The sequence below is a fragment of the Cyprinus carpio genome, chromosome B17 (genome assembly GCF_018340385.1).
Source record: "Cyprinus carpio isolate SPL01 chromosome B17, ASM1834038v1, whole genome shotgun sequence".
Lineage (NCBI taxonomy): Eukaryota > Metazoa > Chordata > Actinopteri > Cypriniformes > Cyprinidae > Cyprinus > Cyprinus carpio.
This window is the reverse complement of record NC_056613.1, coordinates 26,306,583-26,321,286: the sequence shown is the minus strand read 5'-3', so window position 1 is coordinate 26,321,286 and position 14,704 is coordinate 26,306,583. Positions and strand designations below refer to the sequence as shown.

The 14,704-nt window shown below is 36.6% G+C and overlaps 1 protein-coding gene across 1 annotated transcript; it reads left to right on the top strand.

The window, feature by feature from the left end:
- The first annotated feature begins 137 nt into the window (after window positions 1-137).
- Window positions 138-8,427, top strand: LOC109107307 (solute carrier family 4 member 1 adaptor protein). Its single transcript, XM_042742949.1, has 14 exons — window positions 138-985; window positions 1,847-2,042; window positions 3,008-3,136; window positions 3,229-3,289; window positions 3,520-3,659; window positions 4,050-4,210; window positions 4,281-4,350; window positions 4,434-4,626; window positions 5,482-5,581; window positions 5,737-5,956; window positions 6,188-6,286; window positions 6,476-6,546; window positions 6,988-7,057; window positions 7,913-8,427. The coding sequence occupies exons 1-14, from the start codon at window positions 176-178 to the stop codon at window positions 7,960-7,962; spliced, it is 2,370 nt and encodes a 789-aa protein (XP_042598883.1). The 5' UTR covers window positions 138-175; the 3' UTR covers window positions 7,963-8,427.
- The last annotated feature ends 6,277 nt before the right edge of the window (window positions 8,428-14,704 follow it).

Sequence of the window (14,704 nt, the reverse complement as noted above, 5' to 3'; positions counted from 1 at the left end):
AATACTTAAAAATGTTAAAACCACTATATACAACGCAAATAATTAATATGCATCCATATTTAAATATGTTTATACATTTACTGATATAAATTAATAAGATCTATCTATATTCTAGACTACAGGATCGGAATCATTTAAGTGTTACACCAAACACACCATATCGTGGAGTGAACGCATGATGGAGTCTGAATGCAGCGAACAGATAGAAAAGAATCACACGGAAATGGAAACAGAGAAGAGCTCGGACCCTGAGAACGGTCAAAGCAGTGATACTAAACAGGACATCACCAGCACTAATGAAAACACAGATGATCCTTTTAAGAAACCGGATATTTTTGTGGCTCCATCTCTCACTGTGAAGAAATCAGGATGTTTAAACTCAAGCAAGAAACTCACAGAGGAATTAAACAGCAGCAGAGCAGAGAATAAAGACATATATCTTGATTCTATAGATAAGCAGCCATCTGCAAAATCCACAGACACTCTAACAGACCCGTCCGATCATCCCTCATCCGAGAGATCAGAGGCACAGAAGGTCCAGCCCAAACCAAAAGACATCAGACCCAAGATCCCTGCCAGTGCCAAGCTACCCCCGGCGGGTAAATTTCCTCCGCTCCCGTACACCGAGCCCCCGTGGGGAAGTGTTCCTGACATCAGCTACTCGTTTGAGCTGCTGAAAAACGGGGCGATCCTAGATACGGTCCCACTGACCCAGAGTAGTTACTTTGTGGTTGGTCGGTTGCCGGTGTGTGATGTGTCTCTGGAGCATCCGTCCATCTCCCGCTATCACGCCGTGGTGCAGTACCGGGGCAGGGCTGGGCAGGACGGAGTCTTAGGAGAGGAGAAGGGCTTCTATGCCTATGATCTGGGGAGCACTCATGGGACTTTTGTGAATAAGAACAAGATACCCCCTAAAACATACATAAGGCTACGAGTGGGACATGTTCTGAAGTTTGGAGGAAGCACAAGACTCTTTATTTTGCAGGTATGTTTTTGGACCATTTAGTATACGATCATGTCACTACCTGATAGAAATCACTGAAATAGATTCTGAAGAATTTTACGATATGCATGCATAAACAGTATAACAAAAATTACAATTATTTTTTAAGTGATGTTTGTCTAGTTTTATGTATACCATGATAATAAATGATTACCATGTGTCATGCACGATGGTTTTGCAAATGTACTCGTCCATAAAACATGGTACCTTTTGTGGCTTTAATAGCTGTAGTAACAATGGTATTTCACCAGAAACTGTGGTTACCAAAAACAATTTTCACTCAGAAGTTGCTAGTAAATTTTACAATTAATTACAATGAGAAACACCAAGTTACATTCAATTAGACATGAATTTTTGAAGAAATAGTTTTGTTGTTCTTCTTCTTCTCTTTTGTAAAACATACTCCAGCAGTCTGTTTTATTTACAGCTTACAACTTTATATATATATATATATATAAATTTCTGGAGAAGTATTTTTTTTTTTATTCTTCTTCATATATATATAACAGGTATTTACAATATATATATATATTACATATATATAGATATATATATATATATATATATATATATATATATATATATATATATATATATAAAACATACTCCAGCAGTCTGTTTTATTTACAGCTTACAACATGAAATTCAGAATGTACATTAACTAAAGATTGGTTGACCCTTAAGTACAACAATTCAATTTGATTTTTATTATGTAAATAACATGTAACCAATATTTTGCCCCTTTTATGATTTAAATTAGACCTTGTAAGTAGATTTAACTCATGCGCTTCAGTATTATTGCTTGAGCTAGCTTTGATTATACCAGATTCCCTCTTTTCTCAGGGTCCAGAGTTTGATGAAGAAGCAGAATCTGAACTGACTGTGACAGAGCTCAGAGAGCGTGCTAGAAAACAGAGAGAAGAGCTGGAGAAGAGGATGATGGGTGACGGCTCAGATGAGGAGGAAGAGAAAGAGGACAGTGAAGTCAGTGCTACAACGAGAAGCTCCTCAGAAGATACTGGCTGCTCTTGGGGAATGGGTAACAAAGACAGAAGATGATCCTCAATCCATTGGGCCTCATTTATGAAAAGAACGTATGACTGAATTTTGGGTGTGCGGTCGTTTCAACGCAAAACTTGGAATTTATCAATATGGACGTGAGCGGTGGCTACGATGAAATCTCACGTCTGGTCTCAGCTCGTGTACGCAAGTTTTTGGGGTGGAGGTTTTAGTGGGTTTTTGTGTTATGTGAGTGTTTTGTTCATTTAGGTTATTTTCCTGACTGTCAGCCGAAGCTCATTAGTTTAGCTCATTTTTTTTTTTAAATATATATAATGTGTTTTTATATTTATTGAGGGATTTGGATTTTTATGAGCGGGTAGTGGTGTTTAAATCGTAGCATCATGCACCTTCCTTGCTTCTGTGAATGGAGAAAAACTGAAATTAAGTGTATAAAAGGAATAAAACAAATAGGACCACATATATACCACTTATCTGTACTACTTATTTTCATTCTTGTTCAGTTCTGAATACCGTTAAATTTAAAATATTTGTTGTAGAGTGAGGGAAATAGGCTATAATGTTTATATTTAGCCTACCAGTATTTTAATATACATATAAATGACATAAATTAATGTAGCCTAACTGTTTGCAGTTACAAGGTTAACGGGTATTTTTTTGGAGTAAGATCAATTTCTCTTTAATGAGATTAATACCTCTTTTTGGCCGGGTTTTGTTTTTCTGTCTCGTAAACTCTAGGGGCGAGTCTTCTAAACCGGGGTGTTTTCAGGGGCGTGATATTCAAATGACGATTGTTTTCTGCTGCCAAATTTATCAACGTGTGATCATTCGTACGGCATACGAATGTTTCATGAATCATACGTGAACTCTGTCGTATGTTGATTTGTGCGTACAGATCTGCGCTTGTTTCTACGTTAGATTGATAAATGAGGCCCATTGTGTCTACCTGTTCTCAGTGAACTTACACATTGTTTTGTTTTTTAGATGAAGAGGCAGTGCCAGAAGATGATGAGAATGAGGAGAACCCGTTTGCCACAGAATTTCAAGAGGATCAGGAAGCAGCATACTTAAAAGATCCTAAAAAGGCATTACAGGGCTTTTATGACAGAGAAGGTATGAAGATACCTCGAAACAAATGAAGATACAGAATCATGAAATCTTGATTTCTTTACCACGTAAACATGTTATTTTAACCGATATTTCAGGAGAAGAACTAGAGTTTGAGTATGAAGAAAAAGGCCAGGGTACCTGGCTCTGCAGAATTAAGTAAGCACTTAATTTCTGTTTGCAACCAAACCACATTTGTGCCTTTCTTTATATTTAGCAGTTTAACACAAGCTACCTAAATTGGAATCATCCGTGGCAAAATTGTCTACTAAAACTGGTTGATCTTACATTGTGAACATTACTTATGAAAAGGTATACAGGTGATTGTGGTGACATTTACATAGAATTTGGAATTTGAAAATATTGTGTTGGATATCTGTGTCTTTTAGGTTGCCAGTGGATGATGCTATGGGCAGGCAGTTGGTGGCTGAAGTGACCCACTCAGGAAAAAAGAAAGAAGCTGCCGTCCAATGCTGCTTAGAGGCCTGCCGTATTCTGGAGGCCCGTGGTCTTCTGAGACAGGAGGCAGGTAGGTTTACATAAAACAGTCATTATTGACAGATTTATGACTGGGGCTGTCAGATTTAAACACTTTTAAAAAATCACCATGTTAATGGTAGTCTACATTGTTAAAATAAAATCTTTTGATGTTGTGTTTTGGGTGGAATTTTTGTAACAGTAAGTGATTGGATTTTAAAGGTTTGTTGGTTTTAAATTGCTTCTCTCTTTAATAATAATGTTTTGTTAAAACAGCGAAATAATCTAGTCAGTGTTATTAGTGGTAATTGTCTTTAAGAAACTGTAATAATGCTGACAGGTCAATAAAAATGGGGGAAATAATTTTCTCATGTATTTATTTTTTTGCAGGTATTTATAGTCCTCTTTGAAGCAACCTCTTACAAGTTTTGTTTTTTTACAGTGTCCCGAAAACGCAAGAAGAAGAACTGGGAAGATGAAGATTTTTATGACAGTGATGATGACACATTCCTTGATCGGACAGGAGCGGTGGAGAAGAAGCGGACTGAGCGCATGAAGAAGGCTGGAAAGATTCAGGAGCGTCCTGTTACATATGAATCACTGGTACGGAACCAGCTTCATATTTCCTGTGTGTGCTGTACCTGGTATTGATGTAATATGCATTCTTTCCTAGCTAGCCAAACTGGCAGAGGTTGAAAAAGAACTGGCTGACACTGAGAAAAGGCTCAGTTCTTCTGGGAAAGGTAAGTCTCTCTTTTTTTTATAAATTTCCCTCCATATTTCATCATATGTTAGGTTACACTTCATGCTTGTTGTCCTCCTTCAGGAATTTCCAGTTCTTTGACAGAGGACCCTCTAGATGCTTTCATGAGCGTTGTACGCAGCGAGACGGCTCTGGATGGAGTGGAGAGAAAAAAGCTACATTTACATGTAGCCGAGTTGAAGAAGGAAGGTCAGAGACTGCGCAAGCTAGCAGACCTGGCCAAACCCACCCAGCTGCCTTCATTACAGCCCAGCAGGTGAGCTCAGTGTTCCCTCCAGACAATCCGGTCATTCAGATTTACTTAGGGTTTGAAAACATGTGCACAGTTGATAATGTACAAAAGATGTGATTTCTAATTGACTACTGCAGTCTGTTGAAGATTTCTGTGTCTCTCATCAGTTACACTGCATTATTTCACAGACCTGGTTTTGCAGTTTGAATGATTCAGATTTCTTTTTTGGCATAAATCTGTAGAGCAATGGGTTTGTGATAATAAATTCAGATGATGTGTCCTTTTCTGAGTTTAGCTCAGCCAGTCACTCGCTGTTAAGACGAGACATTGATTATTTGTGTAGGTTGTTTATAGGGCCCTGCGATTTCTGTGAAGGAACCATGGAATCCAGTCATAAAAATTAATTTATAGAAATTTTTAATGTGAAATATCATGTGAATAAGTCAAAAATAGGGCTGTACAACAGTGTAAAAAAAATGGATGTCATGACACATGTCCTCTTTCTTCCACTGTTGAAAAGTAAAGCCAAAATGTCCCAAGATGATCTTCCAGTGGGTCGTTAATTGTTCATTATTATTTAAGAAATATCACAATTTAAATTAATTGGATTTCCACTATTATTTATATTAAATTTAAATAAAACAATGCAGAAAAATTTAAATAGACAACACTGAATTTCTGGAAAAAAGAAAAGACATTTCAAAGGTCACTAATTTTAATAAATTCATACATTGTTAAAGTTTTGTAAATTCAACTGATTGCCTAAAATTGATTATTAAAATGTAGTTAAACTAGAAAGTATTAAAAACAGAAGAAAAAAGTTAATAGGGGCCTAAATTTGTGATTAATGTTATATTTTTTTAAATACTGATCTAATAGTCAGTCCACAGACACTGAGAATCCTAAGAAGTTATCTCTGCCTATGTTTGGAGCCATGAAGGGAGGGAGTAAATTCAAACTGAAGACTGGAACAATAGGAGTGAGTCTTTTTAAATTTATGTATATAATTGTAATATATTTGTCATTAGGCACTGTAATGAGTTCTCTCTCTCTCTCTCTCTCTCTCTCTCTCTCTCTCTCTCTCTCTCTCTCTCTCTCTCTCTCTCTCTCTCTCTTTTTCACCTAAATGTGCAGACGTTACCCCCAAAGCGAACCAATCTGCCTCCTGAGCTCTTCAACATGAAAGAAATGCCCTCTGTTGGGGAGGAAGAGGAAGAAGAGGAGGATGAAAAAAGCAAGAAGACAGAGGATGCGGTCACAGATGGTGATATGGAGGTTGCTCACTCTGCAGAGATGACCAGCTCAGAACACTCCAGTGCAGACAGAGCTGAAACTCTGACACACCGCCCTAATGGTTAGACATTTACCAAAATTACTAACCACTGCCTTAAAAGTGCTGGTGGGGGGAGGGTTGTAATACAATATTCCCAGAGTAGTGTAATTCTATTTTTGACCACAAGACGTCAGTGTTGTGCTACACAGAGTCTAATTTAACTTCGCTTCCATTTTGGACAAAATCTCATCCATAATATTAGCATGTAATCATAGCTAAGAGATATTTTCTGCGATATTTCTTTGTGTCTAGCTAAAGGAGACCATGAGGACCAGCCTGCTAAGTTAGTTGCATCTCATGAAAAACAGAAGTCTCCTCATCTTCAAGCGAAAACTGCCTCTCGTCCAAAAGGTAGAATCACATATTCTGTATGTATGGTTTTGCGTATTCTGTTGCATAATTGCTTTAAAATGTGAAGTGTGACTGTGTTAAAACATGTTTCTTCCATTAGTCCTGCTTCTTACTTTACCTTTAAGTGGATAAAGGCAGTGACAAATGTCTGATGCACTTTGTTTTTCATTATGATTCATATCTCAACAGAAGAAATTGACAACAGTGTCTCAAATGTTCCAAAGACAAATACAAAGAAGAAAATGATTGGCCCAAGCAGGGTAAGTATTGTAGTAGTAAATACTACTTAAGACATAAGATATGTAACCAGTGATTAGTTCACAAAAGTGATAAATAAGCCATTTGAGGTTTGGACCTACAGTAGCCCCGAAATAAAATATAATAATAATAATAAATACATTTAAGAAAAGTTACATTTATGTATGATTAATATGATTAATTACATGGTAGCTCTGCTAGCTAGAACACTTTTTAGTTATACAAAATACAAAACAGTTCTTTTGTGAAATATTGTATTAATAGTGTTTTTACAAGGTCACTCTGCTAGGTAGAACACTTGTTTGTGTTTCTTAAGTGTGTAAATACTTTTTGGGATCACTGTATGGATCTGAACATGCAGAATTTGTCTGTGACTTACAGTAAGGTTCTAGAAATAGTTTTCACATGCTCTGATGTTCATACATTTCTACCTTTATTTCTAGCCTCCTGTGACCATGTCTAAGCAGTACCCAGAAGATGACCCTGACTACTGCGTTTGGGTTCCTCCGTCAGGTAAATATCTGCCTCTCTTCACCCCTGATGGCTGTGATAAGTCCAAAACAAAAAAACAAAACCCTTTGCGCAGTTTGAAATATGCATCACAAATCAAGCATTCTTGGCACTGAACCCTTTAATCTGAATTTATAGGCTTTGCTTAATGCGAAACATTATTTTCAGTGAGTGTTAGCTTTTGATCTTAGAACACTTCAAACACAGTTCTGATATTTCTGAGGATTAGAGAAGTTGCATTATGGGAAAACACATTAATTCCAAGCCAAGGCATTTATTTTAAAGTCAGGAGGTTATTATAAGATAAGGTTCTCTGTTTCTTAGAAAAGAAGAGAGAGTGCTATCCAGTTTCTGCCAGAATCCTTTTTGCTGGTATGGTGCTTAAGTTGTAATCATGTTAAGCTAACAAATGGCCCTCGTTACTTTACTGTATTAGCCATATGGCTATCTATGACTTTATCAAAAGATAAAGACATAATGTGTTCTGTAATCTGCTTCTAAAGAATTTTTGCTCAATGTAGACTACTGTTCAAAAGCTTGGGGTCACGTTTATCCAAGTATCCTAAAAATGTATCACAGATTTCACACAAATATTAAGCAAATATTTCTTGAGCACCAAATCAGCATATAAGAATGATTTCTAATGGAAAAATGGAACCTTAGGACATGTCCCTGCTGCACAAAAAGTGATTATCATACGTTAGTTTGCATTACATTTTCTCTTTGATTTGAGAATCCTTCTCATCATGAAAGTCAAATAAATGCTTTGTAATAGCCATTTCATGTTGTCATTAACCAGAAATGTTTAGCGTGGTGATACAAAGAGACCATTTTATCCCATGTGTCTGTTGTGAACAGGTCAGACCGGTGATGGTCGGACACATCTGAACGATAAGTATGGATACTGAATACAGGAAGGAAAGACCGTCCTCTCTGGATCAGGAATGGAATCAGCCCAAAAGTTTACCTTAGCGCTTGGAGTGGACAGATATATAATTTTTTCCCATCTTTATACTTCATTTACAAACAGTGAACTTTTCGGCAGATGTTTAATTAAGACCTTTCTAGCACGTTAGTGGAAACTGTTTGGTCCTGTGACTGAGTTTCACTTCCCTTTGCCGTTTTCATTAAAACACATCCATTTTCCACACCTCATCTGAGACCAAGGATTTTGGAGTGGAGGTAGCTTAAGGTTGGGGAAAAGATTATTCTGTTGTTTTCATGGGCAAACTAGTTTCTGTTTTGCTGCTTATTCAATTCGAAATGTATTCCATTTGATGTTATGTTTTTGTCAAATAGATCATGCCACTGTAATGTCAGTCCACTTACGTTTAAGCACTTCTGCTGTTCTGGGATCATTTTATTTAGGCTTGATTGAGTTAGTTGATTGATCAATTCGATGTTCTGTTTTGTTTTATTCTAGGAAGGCGGACTCCCTCCTCGGTTTGGCTGAGTGGCCACGCTCCGTATGGCGAGAGCTCCTGTTGGACGCGGTTCTGTTGACTGCTAACGATGCCTCCTCAGAGAGAGGCGGCTTTACCAGCCATCTGGACACTTGCTTGGCATTCTAGGATTTGGAGCAAGCTGTTAATGAATCAGTCTGTGTGTGTGTGTTTGCAAGATAGGGAGTAAGAGTGAGCTCCGTGTACATTATTTATGTGCGTATTCACTTCTCTTGATATTAATGAAGAGTGACTCAGTGTTGGTGATGTGTGAGCGTGTGTGATGGTGAGGATGGATTAGGCCCCCCACATTCGCTATTACGCACTGGTCTCTGTTTATCCAACGCTTTTAGTGCTTTTGAATTCTCCATTGTTTGGAGAGCATGATTAATCACATACAAAATGTGTATATTGTTACTTATATTTTGTAAAAATAAACATTTATGCTGTGTCTCATCAACTTGGGGTCTTGTGTTGAGTGTTTGGGGTATTTAAGTGATAACCTTATAAAGCCTATTTTATCATATTTGCTAAGCAAATTTCTATGGCTTCTGAATGATCAAAAAGATCAAATGCTTTCTGAAAAACCTGTACAAAATGCCCATGCCTTATAATTGAAAGTGTATTTTTTTAGCAAGTAAAAAGCCCTTTAGAGTAATTCTAAAAATGTTCCTCTTCAGGTCTGGTACATGTGTTTTCTTTTTTTTCTCTCTCTTTTTTCTGTCAAACCTTTTCTGATTTTTATAAAGTGAATTTATAAAAAATAATATATGAAAATAATATTGTATGTAATATTCTTACAAGCTTGTTCATATAAGAAATTTTTTTTTTTTGTATTTTTATATTTAAATATATTTGTTTATTTTAATAAAAAATAAAAAAAAAACATGTTCAGGCATGTTCAAGGCAATATTTAAGGCATGTCTCTGGAGACACTCAGTTTAACCCAGTGGCAAAATGAAGCAGCACCAAAACCACCATAATACTTAAATGAAGTTATCACATTTTTACATTATCTCTTAAGTATCTATAATTAATTAATAATTTATATATATATATATATATATAAAACAGAATAGAAAAAGAATAGAGCAAATTTGATTGGACACGCTTCATAGTACAAATGGATGATGACACAAAACATACAGAAAAAGCAACCCAGGAAGGTAAAAAAGTGGAATATTCTGCAATAGCCAAATCAACCACCTGATCTCAAACCGTTTAAGCATGCATTTCACTTGTTAAAGACAAAACTAAAGGCAGAAAGACCCACAAAAAAACAATAACTGAAGTCAGCTGCAATAAAGGCCTGGCAAAGTATCACAAAGGAGGAAACCCAGTCTCTGGTGATATCCATGAGTTCCAGACTTAAGGCAGTCATTGCCTTTGCAATTAAATATACATACATATATATATATATATATATATATATATATATATATATATATATATATATATATATATATATATATATACATATATATATGTACTGTATACATATATATATATATATATATATATGTATACATATATATATATATATATATATAGCGAATTTTGTATATATATATATATATGCATGCAAAAAAGGCCTCCAACACAAGCTTGCTCTATTCTTTTTCTATTCTGTTTTATTTTTATTTACTGTATAATTTTAAAAAAATTGTTGTGTGCTTTGGATCATGAGCTGTTCCAAGCCTTCTTCATACTTTTTTCTTCCCGTCATTCTGGTACAGGTTGATCTTAATTTCAGCCGTCCAAAGAATTCTCTTCCAGCTTTTTTATAATTTTTTTTTTTTTTTTTTTTTTTTTTTGGCAAACTCTAAACTGGCCTCGTTTGCACCTTGTGGTGAACCCTCAGTATTTGTTCTCGTGAAGTCTTCTCTTGATTGTAGACTTTGACAGTGACATTTCTACCTCCTGCAGAGTGTTAAAATGAAAAACAATACATATTCCTAAGCTATGCTGTTTACAATATTATATATTGCTGTATGGAAAATGTTCTAAGCAATTTTATCAGACTGTATTCAAGGATTTTTATTTTTTTTCAGGAAGTTGTGAGACATAAAGAGTTCAGTGTGGTCAACAGGCCAACTGTTCAGCGACAAAACATGCTAATATTTAAAACTATGAATTGCTGCTTTAGGTCACTTTGCATGGTATTTTACAAATGTCCCATTTGCTAACTATACCCATTCCAAACTCCAAACTTGAGTGTGTACATACTGCTTATCCTACTGAAAACTGGATTTGAAAGGCATCTGAATGAACCATATTATTCTAGAGTATCTTCTAATCAGGCTACACACCCATCTTGATGTCTTCATTCCTGGCTTACTTCCTTCAGCCCCTCATCATAGCCAGGCACTGACGTCACTCTCTGGTTCCCTGATCACAAACACACAGCTTATTTCTCTGTTTGGGATCTGGCACAGATAGGCCTGTGGAATCAGCCCACACTGGAATGAGAATGCTCCTTTAGGGTGGATATGGAACCTGCAATGTTGGCAGACTCACTTATCACCCGGCACACGCACATTCACAGTAAAAAATAACACAACCTTCACACAAATATCTTATAACATCAAGAAACAACTCTCATGAGAGTGGAAAGTGGCTTTTGTGAAGCATGTTTATGTAATCAGTGTAAAATGAGACACGAACATTTAGATGCCCCTTACTTATGCATCATTCGCATTGAGGCAAGGTTTCCAAAAGGGGGTCCACAAGTTGGAGAAAAGTTAATTAATGAATAAAAATATATAAATAAATGGGGATGCACAACTGTAAAATAAATCAATTAATTAATTAATTAAACAGAAATTTTAATATAGCTTAGTGTGATTATCAAATATTTTATTAAATATTATCTACAAGTATAGTATCTCAGAGTTGCACGGTTCACAGTAAATGCAAACTTATTTGCTGAGTTTAGTGTCCATTTGGGAGCATAATGTGCAGTAGGATCACTTTATTTACACATCCGCAAAATTTAAAACCTTTTTGTGGCCAGACATTTAGAGCATTTTACCAGAATTATGCCAAAATAAAAGTTTATTCTTTAAAAACTTAAAAGCGTGATAGTGTGAACTTTTTCAAGTGAAGAATTTAAGTCAAAAATATTAGTATTCTAACGTTGTTGAAAATAAAATATTATGAAGTGTCACATATTATTAATTTTTAATATGTACAGGTCCTTCTCAAAAAATTAGCATATTGTGAAAAAGTTCATTATTTTCCATAATGTAATGATAAAAATTAAACTTTCATATATTTTAGATTCATTGCACACCAACTGAAATATTTCAGGTCTTTTATTGTTTTAATACTGATGATTTTGGCATACAGCTCATGAAAACCCAAAATTCCTATCTAAAAAAATTAGCATATTTCATCCGACCAATAAAAGAAAAGTGTTTTTAATACAAAAAAAGTCAACCTTCAAATAATTATGTTCAGTTATGCACTCAATACTTGGTCGGGAATCCTTTTGCAGAAATGACTGCTTCAATGCGGCGTGGCATGGAGGCAATCAGCCTGTGGCACTGCTGAGGTGTTATTGAGGCCCAGGATGCTTCGATAGCGGCCTTAAGCTCATCCAGAGTGTTGGGTCTTGCGTCTCTCAACTTTCTCTTCACAATATCCCACAGATTCTCTATGGGGTTCAGGTCAGGAGAGTTGGCAGGCCAATTGAGCACAGTAATACCATGGTCAGTAAACCATTTACCAGTGGTTTTGGCACTGTGAGCAGGTGCCAGGTCGTGCTGAAAAACGAAATCTTCATCTCCATAAAGCTTTTCAGCAGATGGAAGCATGAAGTGCTCCAAAATCTCCTGATAGCTAGCTGCATTGACCCTGCCCTTGATAAAACACAGTGGACCAACACCAGCAGCTGACATGGCACCCCAGACCATCACTGACTGTGGGAACTTGACACTGGACTTCAGGCATTTTGGCATTTCCTTCTCCCCAGTCTTCCTCCAGACTCTGGCACCTTGATTTCCGAATGACATGCAAAATTTGCTTTCATCCGAAAAAAGTACTTTGGGCCACTGAGCAACAATCCAGTGCTGCTTCTCTGTAGCCCAGGTCAGGCACTTCTGCCGCTGTTTCTGGTTCAAAAGCACACGCCTGTGCACGGTGGCTCTGGATGTTTCTACTCCAGACTCAGTCCACTGCTTCCGCAGGTCCCCCAAGGTCTGGAATCATTCCTTCTCCACAATCTTCCTCAGGGTCCGGTCACCTCTTCTCGTTGAGCAGCGTTTTTTGCCACACTTTTTCCTTCCCACAGACTTCCCACTGAGGTGCCTTGATACAGCACTCTGGGAACAGCCTATTCGTTCAGAAATTTCTTTCTGTGTCTTACCCTCTCGCTTGAGGGTGTCAATGATGGCCTTCTGGACAGCAGTCAGGTCGGCAGTCTTACCCATGATTGCGGTTTTGAGTAATGAACCAGGCTGGGAGTTTTTTAAAAGCCTCAGGAATCTTTTGCAGGTGTTTAGAGTTAATTAGTTGATTCAGATGATTAGGTTCATAGGTCGTTTAGAGAACCTTTTCATGATATGCAAATTTTTTGAGATAGGAATTTTGGGTTTTCATGAGCTGTATGCCAAAATCATCATTAAAAAACAATAAAAGACCTGAAATATTTCAGTTGGTGTGCAATGAATCTAAAATATATGAAAGTTTAATTTTTTTCATTACATTATGGGAAATAATGAACTTTTATCACAATATGCTAATTTTTTGAGAAGGACCTGTATATATAATGTATATTACAATACATTTGTAATTTACAACATTTGTCATTATTTTTTTTATATAATAAGAGATAAAACTACTACAAAATAACTTTGTTTTGGTCAGTCATTAAGCCCTATATGAAAGTGAAAGTGACGTGACCCATACTCAGAATTCGTGCTCTGCATTTAACCCATCCGAAGTGCACACACACAGAGCAGTGAACACACACACACACACACTGTGAACACACACCCGGAGCAGTGGGCAGCCATTTTATGCTGCGGCGCCCGGGGAGCAGTTGGGGGTTCGATGCCTTGCTCAAGGGCACCTAAGTCATGGTATTGAAGGTGGAGAGAGAACTGTACATGCACTCCCCCCCACCCACAATTCCTGCCGGCCCGAGACTCGAACTCACAACCCTTCGATTGGGAGTCCGACTCTCTAACCATTAGGCCACGACTTCCCAAAATTATTGTAAAATAAAAAAATCAAAAAACAAACAAACAATATATATATATATATGTATATATATGTGTGTGTGTGTGTGTGTGTGTGTGTGTGTGTGTGTGTGTGTATATATGAACATTAACCAACATCAGAGAATACATTTTATGTCTGAGCAGCTTGGCTCAATAAATAGTTTTTATTGAGCCATATGAGTATTTCAAGTAAAGTAACAAGACACAAACTGGGAAGAAATATTTATTCCCCTCATTTGAGGCATAGAGACAGAAAAGGACAAATTTTCACATGTTGCAAGCATGTACTGCACTATATGCCCCTATAGCTATATTTCAAAAATATTGTTTTGTTTCACATAGATACACGTTAACACCTAGATGAAACTTATTGTTCACCCTCTGGTTGGCCTAGCTTATTGACCCTTAACACGGGTTACAACTGCAGTTTACATTCAGTAAAAAGTTTTGAAGTATGCTGCTAAATACATTACATCCACAATCAAAATCCTCAGAAGGATTGGTTCTGAAATATACTGCATGGATAGGATCCCTGCTGTCCATATTTAAGATCACATGTCGAGTTCTATGCTTAATTTTCTACACGTCAGACGGATAACACATAGGCTATGTTTGGAATGGTATACTAGCATACTCATCTTGTTATTTCTGCTGTATGTTGTTTGTGTAGTGTGAACAGTATGCACATTTTCTGGAAAATACTATATCTCACAGTACACTTTTCGACTTAACCTTCTATTTCCAGTGTGATTAATAAACCAAAAGATTTTTTTTTTCCAGAAATGAATCAATGCAAACTAACCATTTTTTTCACACTATACACAACCTACTGTTTTCAAGCATTTGTTGTAAATATATGTATCCTGTTTCACATGTTTTTTTAAAATAGTACACAGTATACAATGTGTATTTTGCAGTATGCAGTACGCTAGTATTCAATTCAGCCACTGTGTGTATGATTTCATCCCTGGTGTGTTTAAACAGTG